Source organism: Akebia trifoliata, chromosome 1 (genome assembly GCF_017979445.1).
Source record: "Akebia trifoliata isolate Shusen 1 chromosome 1, ASM1797944v1, whole genome shotgun sequence".
In the NCBI taxonomy this organism is placed as follows: domain Eukaryota; kingdom Viridiplantae; phylum Streptophyta; class Magnoliopsida; order Ranunculales; family Lardizabalaceae; genus Akebia; species Akebia trifoliata.
Genome location: NC_141375.1, coordinates 30,999,397 through 31,019,391, shown reverse-complemented (window position 1 = coordinate 31,019,391; position 19,995 = coordinate 30,999,397). Strand labels below are relative to the sequence as shown.

At 35.7% G+C, this 19,995-nt stretch overlaps 3 protein-coding genes and 1 pseudogene across 5 annotated transcripts; 2 read left to right on the top strand and 2 right to left on the bottom strand.

Annotated features, from left to right (window-relative positions):
- Window positions 1–793: 793 nt before the first annotated feature.
- On the top strand, window positions 794–2,429 carry LOC147411713 (F-box protein SNE pseudogene; annotated as a pseudogene).
- LOC147411712 (uncharacterized) lies at window positions 2,307–6,842 on the bottom strand. The gene is made up of 3 exons (XM_086451462.1): window positions 6,602–6,842; window positions 3,483–3,639; window positions 2,307–2,501 (listed from the first exon to the last, which is right to left on the bottom strand). Exons 1-3 carry the CDS (start codon window positions 6,602–6,604, stop codon window positions 2,455–2,457), a joined length of 207 nt encoding a protein of 68 aa, XP_086307588.1. The 5' UTR covers window positions 6,605–6,842; the 3' UTR covers window positions 2,307–2,454.
- A 3,027-nt stretch (window positions 6,843–9,869) lies between these two features.
- LOC147411711 (uncharacterized) lies at window positions 9,870–13,255 on the top strand. Its single transcript, XM_086451414.1, is given in 3 exon segments — window positions 9,870–10,184; window positions 10,816–12,458; window positions 12,461–13,255. Coding segments are annotated over 2 exon segments (2,124 nt in total). The 5' UTR covers window positions 9,870–10,184; window positions 10,816–10,867; the 3' UTR covers window positions 12,994–13,255.
- Window positions 13,256–13,789: 534 nt separating this feature from the next.
- LOC147411710 (CASP-like protein 2B1) lies at window positions 13,790–16,606 on the bottom strand. 3 transcript variants are annotated; one of them, XM_086451424.1, is made up of 4 exons: window positions 16,217–16,606; window positions 15,891–16,132; window positions 15,587–15,719; window positions 13,790–14,250 (listed from the first exon to the last, which is right to left on the bottom strand). In XM_086451424.1, exons 2-4 carry the CDS (start codon window positions 16,118–16,120, stop codon window positions 13,999–14,001), a joined length of 615 nt encoding a protein of 204 aa, XP_086307550.1. In that variant the 5' UTR covers window positions 16,121–16,132; window positions 16,217–16,606; the 3' UTR covers window positions 13,790–13,998. The 3 variants fall into 3 exon arrangements, with proteins under 3 accessions (XP_086307550.1, XP_086307565.1, XP_086307558.1); XM_086451439.1 differs by having other exon boundaries at window positions 16,355–16,606; XM_086451432.1 differs by lacking the exon at window positions 16,217–16,606 and having other exon boundaries at window positions 15,891–16,205.
- Window positions 16,607–19,995: the final 3,389 nt, after the last annotated feature.

Genomic DNA, 19,995 nt, shown 5'->3' with positions numbered 1-19,995 from the left:
AGAAGTACATAATTATATATTATTTTAAATTAATACAGAAATCATTTCTAACTTGATTATCAGAATACAATCATAAGTACGATCAAATGATGTTCATAGCAAAGCCCATGGTCAAGCTTATTTGAAGAGGTGAGAGGGTAAGAAGTGAAGTGGTATTTGTACCTAAAATCAGTGACGACAAATGTTAATATGCCACATGGCATACTCAAGTGGGCCTACACCTTTGTTGAGCATGGACTGGTGATTTCTGGCTAGATGGAACATTTGCCATACCACTTCATTTAAGTCTGATAGTCCTAACACCTACTACAATTTTTCTACATAATCCATCCAACAAAAATACAAAATCAATATCATCTGACGGCTAGAATGAAGAATCACCTCTGTAAGCATGATGAAATCCAATGTGGGGTCCAAGTCTCTCCAATGTCCTAAATTCCCAACGGATCCAAAGCCAAATGTTACTGTTCAAAATAATAAAAGAAACAACAAAAACAACAAACAAAATAAATATGGTTAGCCTTAGCCCGTGATGAGGAAGAAAATATCAATTAAAAAAAAAACTAAAAAATGAAATCAACGAAGAAAGCGCAAAGCATCGGTTCCAGTTCTTCTCTTGGATCTTTTTCTTTGGATCCTTGTCTCTCTTTCTCGATTCCCACAAACACCTTTTCACACCTTTTCTCTCTCTCTCTCTCTCTCTCTCTTAGAAGTCAAATATTTTCGTGACTCTACAAATATACAGTTCTTTCTTGCACACACACACACACACACTCTCTCTCTCTCTCTCTCTCGTTATCCTCTAAAATCTCTGCTAATATGGTGGAAACAAAGGAGAAGAAACCCAAGTTCTGCATAAACGACCACCCAGACGTCCTCGTCGAGATACTCAAACGTCTTGATGACCGCTCACTCGGTGTGGCAGCTTGTGTTTGCCGCCTCTGGTGCTCCATCACCCGCCACGATTCTCTGTGGGAGAATCTCTGCTTTCGACACGTGTCTCCTTCTCCTTCTGACGTTAGACCCGTGGTGGTGGCTCTTGGTGGTTATAGGAGGCTCTACATGGTTTGCTTACGTCCGGTTCTGAGGCGACTTTCTAGACTGAGTCACGAGTTAAGTGGTGGTAGTGGTGATTCGTACCCAGTCGGAAGGATTTGGACTCGGAACGAGGTGCAGCTGTCGCTTTCGCTCTTCTCCATTGATTGTTACGAGAGATTGGGTGGAAATGGGAGTGGGAGGCTCGGTGTAGGTGGTGAGGCGTCGTCACTCAAGTTCCTATGCAACAACCCTGTCAACGTATCATGATGGACGGATGATAATACCGTGCTCCCATGCAGCGCATATTAGAAGATCAAATGCATCATATCATATCATATCTGGATTCTGGCTTAGGCGCACGATAGATAGCTTGTGTTTCATTCTAAAATATCCACATAAGTTGTTTTGTTTCCAACTTTTCATTTTTAGATTTTTAGGGGTGTCCTATTACAAACATGCCCACGAACTTGAAGAGAACTACGGGAGCATGCATTGCAAGATGATAAATCACACACTCTTAGGCCCCTTCTTAATTTTTTCATTTTGTTTCCCAATTTTTTAGCCCATAAGTCTTCTGTTTTAGAGATTGTAATTTTATTTTCTTTTTGCAAAAAATAATATAAAATCCATGACTACTGTGATGCTCATATTCTCTCTCTTGGGCCCAGTACTTGTAGTTGCTACAGGACTTGAGACTTTGCAGTACCTAGTTCGTGTGGAGCGCCTAAAAGAAAGAAAGGAAAAAGTTGAAAAAGTAAAGTTGAAGAGGGGTGTGGTGATATTTTCATCATTGCCCTTATTTATATATCTAGTTATAAATCCCAAAAGGAAAATCAACTTCTGTGCTGAAGCAGGAACAACGTTCACTTTCAGTTGCCACATCTGACTGACTGACTCAAACACTGACTTACTGCATAAAGAACACAGCACCACCACCACCACCACCACCACCATCAACACTTGTTAACAATATCCAGACAGATGAAATGGCCGCATGCCTCTAATAACCCATCATTTATGTAATTCTGTTATCCAAAGCTTTGCTGAAATTCGCAAGAAAGCAACCACCAGCATGGTTTTAAAACTCCCTTTTCCGATACATTTGAGACGTCTCGTTCAAAAAAAAATGAAAAATGAATGTGAGATTTAATATATCGTCCGAAAAATTGACTTGTCCGTCCATCTCATCAATGCCTGACACCGATACAACTCGGGCGATACGTCTCGGTCTCGGACAAGTTTTGAAACCATGAACACCAGTCCAGATCTAATAGAAAATATCATTTCCATTTTTATTGAATATGGCAGTTATAATTGTTCTTCTCTCCTCTCTAAGTAAGATGGGTGCATTTGTTAAATTACAATATATATTTCCATCACGAGGCCAACCATGTCAACAATTTGTTCCTTATCTTCTCAAGCCTTACCACCACTTGTTGCTGTCCTAATTATCTGAAACAGAGCTGCCAATCAAGAAAAAAAAAAAGGTAAATAAATAAACCACATTTAAAAACAAAACAGAATTGCCACACACATTTTTTTGCATGAAAAGTATATACATACTAAATTCCAAATTTTAGGGGTCCCAAACTGTCATCTTTATTTCAGTAAATGTATGTAATGAGATGGAGAAGTTTTTACACCAGCTGCCAACCTGGCATCCTCTGCTACTTTGTACTGACTTGAGACCGACAATACAAACCTAATGCTTGCAGCCTTGCACTGGCAGAGTTCAATAAATTTAAATGGAAATGTTTTTATAAAAAAAAAGGTCCTACTAATGAAGTATGGTGTTATCCTACCATACCAGCCCAGTTCCTCTGATTATGGCTACAAGAAGAAATTAGAAGATAAAGAGAAGGTTCGGAACAAGCTTATTCCCAAAATTAAATAGGAGTACTAACAAATCAAGATCAACCACGATCAATTACTGCATTGAATCGGTAATATGGAGTAGCATGGTACGTATTGGGGAGAGTTCCTCTTTTGTTTGCTGGAACCTATGATGGAATTTAAGATAAAAGGGAACAAATGGGCTAAGACTCATTCAAAAGACACGTAACATATCACTTCACAACAACACGAACGGAACACAACTACATATGAAGAAGTTCACATTATTAGGTAGTAATGCACAAAATACCAACAAAACTTGTAAAACACAGGACACATTGCATTTGTAACAAAAACAAACAATACAACCGGGCGATGATACAATGATATAAATGCCTGAGAACATGAAGGTGGATACTAACATGGGCTAGCTATGAACGAAACAGGAAATGGTGTAGATAAATCATATCAGCTCAAATACCATTGCTGTTTTATATCAATAGGCTTATGCAACGGTGCAGTAGAAATAATTTTACGCAAAATCACAGAATCAAGCTGTATATAGATAAATATCAGATAGTAAAGGAGGTTAATAGGGAGAAAGAGTATACATGATCCGATAACCACAAAGACAAAGAAACCTAGTACAATTGGCCCAACTGGATAGTCATATCCTTTCTTTACCGAGCTTTCAGGATTCAATCCCCTCTTTGTAACATTTTTCTGAAATTTTGCTACTTTCCTATCAGCTAGGCGCCTTGAGGTAGTCTGTCAGAGCCAATTCATTGTAAATGAATCTAGAACAATGAATAGATAGACAGTAATGGAATGTAAATAAAGAAAAATAAAATTTGGGAGATCAAGAAACTACAGCATTCAACACCAAATCATCAGAGAAAAATTCAGTGTGGTTATCATTATAAAGATGACGAAAAGACAGGCAAACCGTCATCATCATCAAAACCTAGATTGACCCAATTATATGAATCATGTTATCATTCTTTTCAATAAAAAGCCAATATCGCATGCGTAGGACTTCAAGTCCTTATTCCTTTGTTCCACATCACTTGTCTTCCCTGCATCCTTTTAAATCCTTCGACTTCTTAGTAACAGATCAAATAGCATGGCAAAATCAAGGACTGTAACCCTGAATCCATTTCTGTACAAACCTTTGTCCTCCATCTAGAGTATGAATTTCATGCAATAATTCATCCATATATGCCTAAAATTGTCTTGCAATACTACTCTCATCCTAATTGGGGATGCATAAGAACTAATTATGTTAACTGTCTTCGCTCATATGACTAGTTCACTTGTCAAAAGCCAATCAATTACTCTATTTTGCAGATCTATCAAATTTTATTCCAACACTATTATTACCCTATTTAATCATATCACATTCTAGAAAAGCATGTAATCATCCATCCCCACGAAGCCTTCAGGCTTTACTTCCTGCATATCTCCCTTTTGTGGCTGATTTATATTGTTTTATTCATTTATTTATTTTATTTTATTTTAATCATTTTTGCACATTTTATCATTGTTTGCTTATTTCTATGTTTTTATTATATGTCAATGTACTATAAAGGGTTGCCCCAAGAGTCCTCGTCAATTTCAGCCTTTAGCCAATCAATTATTGTCGGTGGAAAAGTTCACGAGCATTGAAAACCTTCCCACCAAGGTTATGTTGGTATTTCTCCTGATATAGAGGTGTACAAATGGCTTCGACGATAGGACCGGCTTCCTCAGATTGTGCTTGGTTGGGAAGTTCGATCAAGGCGTGGCTGGTGTTGCAGAATTCCAACAATGAGTGACTATTTGAGAGTAAGAATGGGTACATGGGTGGGTGACAGCAATGTGTACTTCTGTATATGTATTCATTTTGCCTTCAATGGCAAATGCGAACAATTATTTTGATGTGAAAATTAGGATTTAATTCAAATAAGTGGATTGTAGGATTTAAAAATAATTTCCTTACAAATTTAGTATAAAAAAAACATGAATAATGCTTATAAATCAAAATATTGCAAATTTTCCATATTTCATCATATAGAAACATATTTTGTGATTTTTCATAGTCATATATTATTAAATGCACCACTAAATATTGACATGTAAACTAAGGACCGTTTAAAACAAAAAACCAAAAAAAAAAAAAAAGATAAGATCATTAGAAAAAATAAACAAAAGGATGATGAATCAATCAGCCCATTTTGCCAACAATTTTGTTTTTCTCTTCAGCAAAATAGAAATAGAAACAAGGGAAGAAGATGGTAAACAATGTTTTTCCTACTTGCCAATCTATCTTAGTGCCGTCTATAATGAATAATGAGTAACGAATAAATAAATTTCGAATCATAAAGATTCCAGCAATTTATTTTTTCTTATCCTCATATATTTCAAAAATGAAAATTTAGGTGAATGTTTGATAAATATGCATATATATTTTTTCACTGTTCACTATCCTAAAAAATATCCTCTTGACAAGTAACCCCCAGTTTGGCCAGTGTGATGGTTGACCATCAGTCTTAGAAAACTATCATTCCTCATCAATTTAACAGTTTTACATGAACAGAGTTGATTTTTCTGCAAAATCCAGTCGGGCCCAGTAGAACAATCGGTCCAGTCCAATTTTTAAGACACTGGTGTGACTAAGTAAATATTTGTCTCCCGACCTGGCCAGACTTCCATTATTGGGGTTTTGGTGCATTATTGATATTCATCTCTTGCTCAAAAGAACAGATCTATACGGGGGTGGATTTACAGTGGGGGCACTTAACCCCGCAAGAACTTTTAAAATTTATAATTATTCATGTGCAACTGCTATTGATAACAGAGCGGAAAAAAAAAATCCGCTGTTAGTGCCCCTACAAGAATTTTGAAATTTATAAGGGTCTTAGTTCCCCTTACGTAGACAAAATCCTGGCTCCGCCCCTGGGTCTAAAGGATAAAGGAACTAGGATCAGGTTTGGTTTTATAACGGTGTGCTGTCCAATAGGTTGAGCCCGGATCTAGTGAGGAACTAAACATCCACACAAAATATATTTTCTTTATATTTGGGGGAAAGAATCCTAGAAATAACCCATCAATCACATTATATTCTCTAATTACAGAACATTGGACAATAATTTCTTAACTGCTCACTAGATTGCTAGAATCACCTGCAAACTGATTAGAAAAGAGAAACAAATGAAAGGAATCAAAAGCTAATAATCCATTCTAAGTTCCCAAAATAACAAATAAGAATCAGCATGAAAGGTATCATCTCATTTCCCTACCATATCCCAATAAAATCAATCAAATTTGATACATCGATTAACTGATCCGTAGTCGGTAATATCTAGCAATAACTCAGATTCACTCAAAGAAAAGAAATTAAAAGCAAAACACATACTTTTGTGGATCAGCAACATAAACCCTAATTTATCTACACAGAGTCACAAGATGAACAACGCAATAATTCTTGGTTAAAAGTAAGATTTGTAAGAAATTAACAACAAACTTGGATTTCTAACCGATCAGGCAACGAAAAATCAGACGTCAATAAAAAGTAACAATAACAATAATTAATTTGCGAAATCAAAACTGTAAAACCTAACAATTTCAAAAGAGGCATATCAAACCACGAATGAATCCAAATAATACATTGATCTATCGAATATAAGAGAACTGTAAGATCGAAATCCATGAAAAATTAACGTTTTCGAAGGAAAATTAGTGGATAATTTACCATTATTTCGTAGCTAAGTCAAAAAGGTACGTTGCAGCGCAGAATGGTCCAAACGCACCCCACCGTTCTCGATATTTATTTATATATTGAAGCAAAATATCGGCGCGTGTTTTTTAACTAACATGGAGTTTTCTATTTAGCCACGGCGAAGCATCGTCCCAAGTTTTAAACCATTGATTCTCTCTAGAGATTTCGAAAAAAAAATTATATTTTCTAAATCTAGAGATTGATCTAATGCCGAGGTACTAGTATCGTTCTCCTTTCTGTTTTCTGTTTATTGGTGGCCGTTAATGGGAGGCGCAGCTTTAACCTTCTTGTGAGGTACATTGCTAAAACGGATATGGGCCACATCCGTTTCACTGAAACCGAAGGATTCTGCTCATTTGATGGTATCCTCCTCGTACGTATGGGCCACAAAATGGGAAAAAACTTTGGAGCGGATAGCCCATTCATAATTTTGAAGGAACCTCTCCCTTAAATTACACGTGGCATTTTGAATGAGGTATTTCAAATTTGAACAGAAATATAGGTTCGTGAAACAAATTCTTTATGCCACATGCCTTACAGCCAGGGGTGGAGATTTTACCCATGTGGGGGTAACGGAAGTGTACAAAAAATTTGTGAGGGTAACTAAAGTGTAACAAAAATTTATAGGGGCAATAGCAACATATTTATTTATCTATTATAGTTATTTGTAGCAATAGCTCATTAATCCTTAATAGATTTGAAAATTCTTATTGGGACAAGTGCCTCCACTCAAAATTTGCCATTTCTTACATTGAATATTTCAAAGTTAGACTCCACAAAATGGGTGTAGTACCTAAATATTGATTTTCTTGGGATGGATACAAATTTCTTTACTTTTATAATTTAGAGAATCACTAGGACTATCATCTCAACCAATTGAGAATGAGTTTGACTGACCTTACTAAGCTAGTAAGGATTTCACTCTCACTAAGGGTCCTTGGCTCAACTTGTGGGATCCAAACCATGATCCAGTACTTTGGAGTTGCAGAGGATAAAATTCTATGAATTTTGAAGGAAAAAAAAAGTTCTCAAAATGTAATTATTTTTCACTGTTGAATTTTAATTTTAAGTTTGGGAGTTATGTGGAAGTTCAGTAATCATTCATTTTCAAAACCTCGGATCAAGTTCAAAAAAAATATTTTTCGATTTTTTATTCTTTATTTATTTTTATTTGAGTTTTTCAAAGCAACTTAGAGGGTTGTGGTTGTTGCATTGTTGAGATGGTAATCCATTTTTGCAAAACATCCCTTAGTAAAGAGTTAGGTTTGTATTCTAGTAAACAATTCTTGCTCATAATCCAATTTCAGAATATACTTCTAGTTTGGATGTAAAGGCAATTCAATGATCAGAATGGCTAAAATTATAAATATGGAATCAACATGATTATTGGAATTTAAATTTTAACATAATTTTTTGGGGGTTTGGGTGTTAAGGTAATTCGTTTGCTCAATCAGACAAACAAAGTTCACGAAAGAAAACTCTAATTATATTTCTGAAATCAAATTTCATAGGTATTGTAGTCAAATGAGATTTTTTATTTTGAATATCAATCCCCTTAATTTTATTATGAGAATTCAAAATCAAAACAACCCAAACTAAACATCTTCTTAATTTTGTTTACAATTGCAAACCAAGTTCTTGATGAGGAAAAATGTCAAATAATAAGGAAAAGACATATTGCGAAAGAGTAGGGAGACAGAGAAATCTTAGAAAGATTTTTTACACCTAGCCTTATAGGTATCATTTGATATTCCTTCATTTTATATGGCATTTTTTATCTAAGATATTCATGCATGTAACCTCATTAACCATTATTTAAAATTTGATTCATTGAACAAAATATTTTATTTTATTTTTTGATGACAGAGTGTCCGAACTTATGTCCAACTAGAGAGACTGGAAGAGCTACAGCCGGAGTCAAGGTATATGAGTCCCTTCCCCGGGTACATGCAACGCCCGCACAAATTTCCATTTATTCCATGCATGGGGTGAGATTAGTGTCAATCTCACCTAATTAAATCATCATTACCATCCCCAAAGTCTTTTCCCAAATATTTGGGATAGATTAAAAGAATCTTAATTTTTCATTTTTATTGAGTCTAACTAACCTTACTAAGCCTCATCCATTGTCAAAAGGACATCGAGATTTTATGTCTTTTTTTTTAATGCATCTCGAAGTCTTTTGATGATGGATGAGACCTATCAAGTATCACGTCTTTTGTTATTGAAAGAATATTTATATCTACTTTAACTATTTTCATTTATGTTCTCTTAGAGTCTTCAATTTTCTTTTTCAACTAAGATAAGATTTTAATCAATCTTTCTTGAACATTCCTGAATCATCTAATTTGATTTTTTTTACTTCAAAATTATCATGAAGTAGAATTATTCCACTTAGCATAAAAAATGAGTCGTGCTGGAGAATGAGCACAAAATCGGACACCATATCACCCATGTTAACGTGAAAGTATACGGGAACCATAGATGCTTTTTCACTTGTATCTTGAGGAAAAACATCTATGATTCCCATACACTTTCATGTCAAGATATGCGGTGTGATTCTAATTTCAAGGTCAATTCATCATTACTCTAGATAATCAAATCCTAACTTTACCAAATAAACATATCATGTTGCAATGACCTGAAGATTGGGCCTCAAATCACACTCTTGACGTGAAAGTGGATAGGAATTATAAATACTTGTTTCACTTGTATTTTGAGGAAAAACATTTATGATTTTCGTACATTTTCATGTCCGAATGTGCGATGTGATGTTCAATATGGGGGTCACTTGAGCATTATTCCGAGTAAATTAAGGACTCAAGAAAGAGTAACCTTGTGAAAGCTTCTTTAGTCAGCCCTCAGTGTTACCGTCAGCTCGAGTAAACTGAAGTCCTTATGACTTTTATGATCCTCCTGATTCTAAATCCCCAAACATAATTCAACGGTATATTTTCAAGGGATTACCGTTTGCCTTAGCTGACAATAGCATTATTAGTTTCTCTCTGGTACCATTATCGCATGCAATAAAGTGCTTGTATAACTGTTTGGGCAAAATCGTACTTTTAATATTAAAATACGCCCGGTGCAACATACGCACCCATCCTTTCATAATTTACAACGGTTCCAACTTCCAACTCGTAAAGGCACTAACCAAAACTAAGTGTGCGCATGGCGCACCACTGCGCACTTTAAAATTCCTCTCCCATTAAATGCTTTTTTTTTTTTTTTCCCCTAACAGCATTATTTTATGGGAGCATTTTAATTTACAGCTGCTCTTTCTGACTATCGTTTTTTTTTTTTGGTTTTATTATTTTCGACGACGGATGCCGGTGACTTGCCGGAATCTGACACACTACTCCGTCCAATTCGTTTGACGTATTTGAACTTTGACGTTGTAAAAACTTGTGTTTTTGCGAATTTTTGTCGACAGTTGTAGAGAGAGAAAACGAGAGATCTGTCGATTTGCAGAAGCTTAGGAGCAGAAAAATGGCGTTCGGCGGATATTTTGATCATCTGGGTTTTATTCTTCATCGTTGTCTGAGTCGACATCTACGTAAGTTTATTTGACAGATCTGTCTCAGTTCTTTTTTGTCCATTTTTCGGTTGTATTTTGAAGGAAATATGCGAAATCTGTGATTGTGAAGAGTTTTGGGTATTGGGTTTGATTTTCGTGATTTTTTTTTAGTTGGGTTGATTATTTTTTGGCTTTGTTATTAGATATTTCAGTAAATTTGGGTTTAATTTCAGAGAGTCGTGGATATGTTTTTTCATGATTTTGTTTTAATTGGGTTAAGTGGATTTGATTTTCATGATTTTTTTTTAGTTTGGGTTAAATGTTTTTTGGTCTATTTTTACATTTTCAGTAAAATTAAGGTTTGTGGTAGTTGTAAATTCAGTTTAATTTAGGTATTTTTGGGTTGGTGATGAACTGGTTTTTTTCTTGGGAATTATAGATCTCTGTTTTTGGATCTAAGATCCAAAGTCACTGATTTGAAGAATACTAAATTTGATCAATGGGAATTTGGGTCTTAACATAGGTTTTAGAAATTCAGACCCTAGAAATGTGACAGCAGTTCACTTGTAACTGAACCCCAAAACCCTAATTGTAAATTATGTTTTCATCAAAGATTTGAAGTACTGGTGTTCCATTGCCGTTTTTCTGAGAATTGGGTTTCCTGGATTAGGAATTGAAGACTGGTCATAGCTTTCTTTTGAGGGTTTGGGGGTGAGTTCCTTATGGAGTGCAACAAAGAGGAGGCTTTTAGGGCCAAGGAGACTGCAGAGAAGCGGTTCATCGAGAAGGACTTTACAAGTGCAAAGAAGTATGCTGTCAAGGCTCAAACTCTGTATCCCGAGTTGGAGGGCATTTCTCAAATGTTGGCTACATTTGACGTTTACGTTGCGTCGATGGTCCAAATTAATGGAGAAACTGATTTCTATTCAGTTCTTGGGTTGAACCATTTGGCAGACGAGGATGCCGTTAAGAAACAGTACAGGAAATTGGCTCTGATACTCCACCCCGACAAGAACAAAACTGTCGGAGCCGATGGGGCATTCAAGCTCGTGTCCGAAGCATGGAGCCTACTGTCGGATAGTGACAAAAGAACATCCTATAATCTCAGGAGAAGCAAACAATCATCGGCTGGAGTCAGTCAGACGAACCCATCTGTAGTTCAGACTCCCGGTGTTAATGGATCGAGCAAGCGTTCCAAGATCTTGAACTCTCATAATCAATCGAAGCGTCATACTTTCTGGACAGTTTGCACATCGTGCAAAGTGCAGTATGAGTATCTCCGGAAATACTTGAATAATAGACTCTCCTGTAAGAATTGCCATGGAACATTTATGGCTGTAGAAACAGGAAAAGCCCCCGTAAATGGTTCAATCCCTTTTCGTTCTTGGCCTTATCCAGAATATGGGCATGCCAGCCAGGTTACATATGTTCCAGCTGATACCATATTTTTCGCAGGAAGTGGGGTCCCGGGATTTCATACTGGATTCAGACCTGAGTACCCAAACGTCGGATTTCAGTGGAGCCCATTTCCTGGAACATCTTCCAGAATCGTGGGTGCTCATGGGTCAACTACTGCGTCTGCTGGTGTAGCTCATCGGGCTAGTGGGAAACAAAAAAGAACAGGGGAGAAGATGAAGACAGCAGCCAGGGACAAGGATCCTCTAAAGAACAAGGGTAATATGGCTTCAAACATGTCGCCTTGTTATAATAAACCTCCAGGATCCAAGGCTGACAGACCCGATAAGAAAAGAAAGATTGATGGAGAAGATATCACTGGAAATGGGTTTGAAGTTGGACCAAAGAGTACTAATCCAGAAGCAAGAATGGCCAATGGGTATGGCAAAACTGGAGTTAATGTCGTTTCTCCGAGTGCAAGTGAGGCTTCTATTAGACGTTCATCGGTTGCACTCGCATTTGATGCTCGTCAGCTGTTAATTGACAAGGCAAGAACTGAAATCCGAAAGAAGTTGGAAGAGATGAAGTTGGCTGCAGCTGCAGCTGCTGAGGAGAAGGCAAAGGTCCAAAAGAAAGTTGATGTCTCTGAAGAGTTACCATCAAGAGTTGATCCAAACATGCTTGTTGATCAATCAGAATGTAATAAACCTGGATCAATCTCAATAACCGTCCCCGACTCTGACTTCCACGATTTTGACAAGGAGAGATCAGAGGGGTGCTTTAAGCCAAAACAGATATGGGCTCTGTACGATGAAGATGGTATGCCTCGTTTGTACTGTTTGGTCCGTGAGGTCATCTCTGTGAAACCATTTAAGATTCATATCAGCTACTTGAATTCTAAGAGCGACTCCGAGTTCGGGTTGGTAATTGGGTGGATTCTGGGTTTACCAAATCATGTGGACATTTCAAGGCATGGAACTCCGATATCATTGACCAAGTCAACATTTTCTCTCATGTTATTTGTGGGGAGAAGGTTAGAAGGGGAGGCAGCATTCAGATTTTTCCAAAAAGGGGTAATATTTGGGCCGTTTACCGTAATTGGTCTCCCGACTGGAACAGAACGACTCCTGATGAAGTGAGGCACCAGTTTGAGATGGTTGAGGTCCTTGATGATTACACGGAGAAGCTAGGAGTCTGTGCCACTCCACTTGTTAAATTGGATGGCTTCAAGACAGTATATCGAAGGAAGGTGGGTCAGAATGCAATCCAATGGATTCCAAGGAGAGAAATGTTGCGGTTTTCGCACCAAGTACCATCATATTTACTTAGAGGAGAAGCGAGTAATGTGCCCGATGGTTGCTGGGATTTGGACCCAGCAGCAACTCCAGAAGAGCTGCTTCAGGCTGTAGCAGAAGCAACCACTGACACTAATTCTGTTCTAGCAGAGAAGTAAAATACTTCCATGGTCATACATTTTGTAGCATTTGAGACAACTTGGGATTTAAATGTACAGGCATACAATACATGGTTATGGGAGGATGTTTAGAAAACTAGATATCGAGGACCAAAAAAACTCTTAGAGCAACTTGAATTCCAATTGTAATGGGTATCAATTTACCATTCAAACTAATATTTGGTATTCAAAATGGATTTACTGTTTTGAACTTCGAGCTTCTCATGTCTTAATTTAGATGAGTTTGATTTTTATCATAGTAGATCACTGGTGTATATCTCCCTAATGGGTTTCTTATTGTTTCCTCAATCAAGTAAAGCTATCGGAGATGATCTTACAAATGATGTCTTGTCTGTTAAAAAAGACTTATTACACAGTGAACCAATTCAATCAGGTCAAAGCCTAGCACCAATAACCATTGATTGCTTAAACTATGAAGAAAATTCAAATCCATCGTTGTTGGATAATAAGTAGACAAATTAATACCCGCCATCAAATTTAATACTGATAACAGAGTGAATCCAATTGCAAATTCAGGTCAATCCTTGCCTTTTCTCTTGATTTGCTTCTCTTCGATTTCATTTTCACTTTGAAATGAGAATGGCCAGTTTTGGGAAAATTACCAAAACAATTACATATTTTGCCGAAATTACATACAGAACCCGAATCTTATAAACACAAAATCCAACCATCGGAATTTATCTTCAAGATAGTATGTATTATTAAATACATATAAATCCAGAACATTGGATTCATGTTTACACAGTCAGGATCATGTATTTTCTCACGAGTCATCGAAACCCAACCCAATAAGTAGGGGAGGGGTAAATAAAATAAATAAAAAACCTTCGAACGGAGTAATGTTGAGTAATCAACATCTTTAGCAGTGCCATTACCAAACATTCAATCATTATTACATTTCAAAATAGCCACAAAGCCAACATTTCAAATTATTATTATTATATAAAAGTACACCCTGATTACAAAGTTCCAGACTCTCTCTGCCTACCATCTTCCACTGCTTTTACCTTTGTTACCTCCATACAAGCGGAACAAGTTAAAGGCTGAGAGACAAGATATAGCTATCATGCTAAGGCTAACCACAACTGCACTTGCTATCCCCTCTCCTACTTGAGTGCAAAAATGTCCATACAAGTTGCATATATTCATCCATTGCAATTCTGTCTGACCCAACTCCGCAAACATTGCGGATTGTGCAGCTGCCGCCACTACAGCCAGCGCCAAATAAGCCATTACCTGTGCCGTGCCATGAGTGATGAATCAAATATTAGGAGTGTCATCTGATCTTTATTTTTTTTTCCAAAATCTTTTGTACAATATAGACATTATATGATGGGTACTAATGAATGATTTTGATCAGGACCACACATTCACATTGTAAAATTATTTGGTACAGTTGGGCTAGGATGGGTTTAATTTGTAGAGTAGTGCTGGAGCGACATTAAAATTGACGTTATTTCACACATTACTAACGTGGATGTGTGCACATAACACATCCACAACAGCAACGTGTGAAACAATGCCAATTTCAATGTTACTTAAGCATTTTCCTATTTTGTATTCTTCCATTGGATTCATATTTTGGTACTTCTCAAGAATTCAAACATTCCCTTGGAGTCATTGTCAAGTCAGTCATCCACCCTCGTTTGCTATAAAGAGGTTCGACGTCTGATCTACTGACATTTATGATGGGTCTTTAAGGGTATGTACAATTGCAAAGACTTTCGCTTTCAAGAGAACATGAAGTGATCATTGAAAAATGAATTTCACCATTTGATTGGATCTAGAAAAATGTCAAAAAGAGAGTTAATTTTCAATTTTGGGGTGGGAGTAACAAGGGAGATATAACAAGATTAGGAGGTGGTAAATTTATTTTCCAGTCAAGGGTGGAAATTAACTCCCTTTGAACAGAAAAATAACTTCAAAGGAATTCCAAGGGAAATCATTTTCCTACCCTCTTCCATGGGCAATCATACAAACCCTAATGTGTACTGAGTGTGCAATTAAATCCAACCCCACCACAATTCTGGCCTATAAATAGGATTTCTCCTGCCGACACACTGGTTGTCCTTCCTTGTGATGTACAATGGGTCATGAACCAAAGATAAGGTGATTTGTACCACAGGTCTATTGCATTCTTTGGCAAAACAAAAAAAAAGGATAAAATGTCTATAAAATCCCTATTTTGATCAATTGGTTAAAGGCATCACACTTCTTTGATCTTTCTTTTATGTATTTATTTTTCAATATTGCAGCCCTCCCTCCCCCCTTCCTTCTAGTCTCATATCCTGCCACAAGGTAAGTCAAAAGGCCACCCAATTTTGAACACACGACCAAAGGGAGCAAACTCCTATCACTAGTTTTATCGCTAAGCCAACCCCTTCAGGATCGATCCCCGAAGATCTTCATTAGACATAAATAGTATGAATGTGTGACTTACTGTGGTACTAATGCATGCATCCATGTGAATGATCTATGTATGCCACAGGCTTTACATGCATGTAGAAGGAACGAAGGTAGGGATGCAACAACAGCCGAATGAACATAAATTAAACAAGAGTAAGCTATATACCTGATCACCAAAGAAAATAGCCCAAGCTAAGGACTTGTTGAAGAGCACACTTCCCCTTATCATACTCACAACACAACGCAACACTTGGATGAGGGAATAACTAGCGACTATCCCATCAACTACCACCAAAAGCCTACACAGTAAACAAGAATGATCAGGTGAGACAACACAACATTTTACTACATGTGAAAGTCTATTATTAGCCATTGATTTTATTAGTGGGCCTTATGATCATCCAATCAGCCTCCGATCAACCCAAAAGATAAAAGAAACAAAGAAAGGGTTTGAAGTTTGAAGATCTTACACTAGAGCTTTCATGTCTGTATACTTTGCTGTCTTCTTAATTGAGAAGATCACTTTAACCTGTGAAGCAGACCCCACAAGAACAGCAGCAAGAAGTCCTAACACACATATCACACTTCTCAAAACTACCTCTGCTATCCTCACTCTCCTATCAATCACCTTCAAATTGCTCCCATGATACACTGGAACATTTCCCGGACTAACACCAAGTCCAACACCAGTAGAACTCATCTTTGATTGATCCTTCAAAAAAATAAATAGAAACTACCCTTAAAAACGAAACAACCAAAGAACCAAAACCCACTAACAATAATCACAAACACTCACTATATATAGACAAACCAAAACCCAATTTTATATATATCTTTGAAGATTGCTGCCAACAGCTGCCAAGTGCCAAAGCAATGGCACTAGAAACACATGAGGTGTACGGAGAATAGTTGTGTTGGAAGGAGTGAAGGGCACCTTATCTTACGCTGCTGTCAGGTTATCAATGTTTGCATTTAAGTTGAAGGGAGCTAGAGATTTGGAGCTTTTCCTAGGGAAGATGAGAAGCTTCATAGCTATCCCTAGAACCAAGGAGAGATGGTAAGGTTAAGGGAGTGTGTCTTTAATTCTCATTGAAGCAGAGGTTGGTGGAATTTATGGAGACCCATTTCTCTCTTAATTTCTTTTATTTTATGGATAGAAGATTAATAGATGTTATTGATGGGTTCCATCAAGAAATCAAGGTGATTTTGAAATATAATAAGAAAAGACAAGGAAAAGTGTTATTTAGATGATGGGAATGATTAAAGTGAAACCATGATTTATTGGATATTTGGGTGGTGGGATCCATGAATGTTGAAGTGCTATTTTTGTGTTCACATGGGTATTTGATGAATAACTGGATCAGTTGATGCACTTTGGTCAACAAAATATTGCAAATTATTGAAAGTTGTCTACTATCTATAATGGGCCCACACACCTACTGGATCTCAAAAGTCAGTCTACTTTAATTATTTTAAATTGATGTTATGGGTGAAGGTCCCACCATAGGTTGTGTTGTAGGATGATTCCTTTATGACGTATTACTTACTTATTCAAGGGGTGACCAACTGATGGGGTAGATCAGATTAGCTAACATTTGAGAAATTAAAGTTTTCTTTTCTTTAGGTTTGCGTGAGCCAATTTTCATATTATGTACTTAATGACCCATGGCCCAAAAGTGTCATTTGACAGACTCTTTTGGACCACTTGCCCATCAATGCTCTGCCCATCATTTGGTTCACGCCCTGTTAGCAATCTCCAATTTAATTCTTGAAAAATTCATGAATTTTTCATTTTTTTTCAATAAAAATATTATTCTTCAAATTATTGAGCTATTCTGAATAAATCATGGATTTTAAGTTTGAAAAGAATAAAACATGATTTTTTATAAATTTTTATAAATATCGATGGAAAAAAAATGCTATTATAACTTGTTGTATGTTGTAAAGTGTAAATTTGTAAGTTGTGACGTGTAACATAAATCGACTTTGAAGTCGTCATGCTTTAAATTTTGGAGGAATCTACATATATACGTGACAAACGTCTTTTTTATCTTTAAAAAAAATGACATAACTCTCTACATTTATTTGAGATTACACCTTAATTTTTCAAATTTATAACTTGTTCCTTGATTTTGGTCTTCTTTTAAAAATCAATGGAACAATAACCTCAATGTCCTCATTATCACCACCATCATTATTACCACCACCTTCACCATCACCATTAACATCACCAATTTCATCATCATCACCATCACTACCATATGGCCAAATTTTTTGTTTTTGAATTTTTAAAATAAAACAGATAACACACGTATGAATCATATGTCACATATTTTCCATTTATCGGATTTTTACAATTCAAAAATGAATAAAACTTGAATTTTTCACAAATTGAATTTTTGCCTTATTCCAAATTGCTAACAAGGGTTCACACTTAATTCTTATTATTTATTTTTTTGGAAGGTAATCTACACCTAAATTAATATGATTGACTTTATGTTTGCTAGAACGGAATGAAGTAACAGGATTCGTTTAATTAATCGACCACAAATCTTTGAGATAAGGTTATAATCAAGATTAGTTTGATTGATGATTTATAATTTGAATTTATTGTTGCATAGTTTGAAACTTAGCTAGATCCACAAGGGAGTAAATTGGGGGAAGGAGAGTAAATTGGGTTCAATTGGATTGGGCGTGTTTATTGAAGGAATCAGAATAGTAACAAAATCCGGATTCGATAATTATTTGGCAAGGGTTCAATTCAATTAATTTGGATAAATTCGGAAAAATTCTTTAAAAAGTTTGCAAAATTTCGGAGATTATATAAAATATTTTTTTGGATTTCTTATCAAAACCCATCATCTTCCTCTCTTTAAACCTTATCTTCTTCTTAATGTTTGAATGCTGAAAAAGCTAAAATTTTGGAGGTAGAAGGTAAAAATATCATCATATTCCACGATTAGTTGAGGAAACCTCGATTAACTCGTTGATGTAATCGGTTAACCCTTAATTCAGAGAGTTTTACGATTTTTCTTTTAAAGACTCAAAGAATTTTTTGACTTTGGGAATCAAGTAGGGTGTAGGTCCTTCCGACGGTCTAATCTAACCCCTATTTGTACATTGAATGTAAAATTTAAAATTTTAAGAAGTTGACTTAATCTATAATTATAGAGATTACATGTGATATGCGTCTACGGTAAGGGAAAGATTCTTCAAAATCGTGGAATTTTATCGTTGCAAATTTTTTTAGTTGTCCAAAGAATTTTAAGAGATAAAAATATTATTTTATTTAATATTATTAAATACTGAAAAAATATTTTTAAAGTATTAAAAGATCCATTTAAATGTACTTTTTATAATTTATATTAATCAAATTGGGATTGAACATATAGTTTTCACTAAGGCATTCCGAAAACCCTGATTATTAAACATTTCGCGATTGGCAATATATTTGGACCCCATTAAAATTTGATTATCAAACATTTCATTAAGGGAATGTGAAAACCCAATATATATATATATATTTTTTTGGTGTTTAGGTTCAATAAGGATGCTTTTGGGATCTGATGAAAGACAAATTGATGGAAGCCTATTTGTGTAGTCACTTTCAGAGTGATCACACATGACATTTCAAGTAAATATGACCAATTAATGATCTTTATCATCATCTATATCCAACATATAGGCATATACTAGGGAAAAGCACGTGCTATTTAAATAATAGTCATATTTTTTGGGATCCGTGCACTCGTGAAAAATGATCCATGTGAAAATACTAGGGGTGCAATTTGATTCGATTTTGGACCAAATCGAACCAAACTGACATGGATAAGTTGCTTAGAAGCAACATAATTTCAATGTAAAAAATAAATAAATGATAAATTTTATATAATAAATCATTAATTTATTTATTAAAAAAAAATCATTTAATCATTATATAAGAGTCGGGTTCTCAATTTGGTTTGATTCTACACAATTCTGAATCAAAAATCGAATCGAATTGATCAATTGTACATCTTTTAATTCAGAATTGAACTACAACTTGCTCAAAATTGAACCAAGCCAGCCCAAAGACTAAAGCTATCAACTTGGTTCGATTCTCATTTTGAATTGCATTAAGTTGCACCTCTAGAAAAATAGGTAATCCCAATTGTTAAAAAGGGTGTTGTTGCCATGTGCCCTAAAGGCATACGTTAAGATGTATTAAATACACCTTCAAAATTTATTTTCCTACTTAAAATTTTCGATAAAAAACACTCTCAAAAGTTTATTTTCAAGGTATATTTAAAGCATCTTGACATGTATACTTAGGACACGTGTTAACAATAAAATTCGTATTTACGAATTTAAATTCATGGGGAAAATAACATGAAAGTTAATTTTCCATCATTTCATGGCATCTAAGAGAATGTTAAAAAGAGACTTGGCTTCGAATATAACTTAAAAACTCAAATCAATTGGCTTTCCAAGTGTCTCGAAATCAAAATTTGATGGAACCAACTTGGAAAATCATCTAAACTAAAATATGCATCAAAGAAGTTATTCAACTATATATAATATTTTATGAAAAATAAA

Coding starts and splice junctions, on each gene's coding strand:
- LOC147411712 (XM_086451462.1), bottom strand. Junction 2,502..3,482: donor CTTTGTGGTTATCGGATCAT/GTATACTCTTTC, acceptor CTTGATTGGCAG/CTCTGTTTCAGATAATTAGG.
- LOC147411710 (XM_086451424.1), bottom strand. CDS start 16,120: ATGAGTTCTACTGGTGTTGGACTTGGTGTTAGTCCGGGAAATGTTCCA. Junction 15,720..15,890: donor ACAGACATGAAAGCTCTAGT/GTAAGATCTTCA, acceptor TTTACTGTGTAG/GCTTTTGGTGGTAGTTGATG. Junction 14,251..15,586: donor CTATTTTCTTTGGTGATCAG/GTATATAGCTTA, acceptor GGCACGGCACAG/GTAATGGCTTATTTGGCGCT.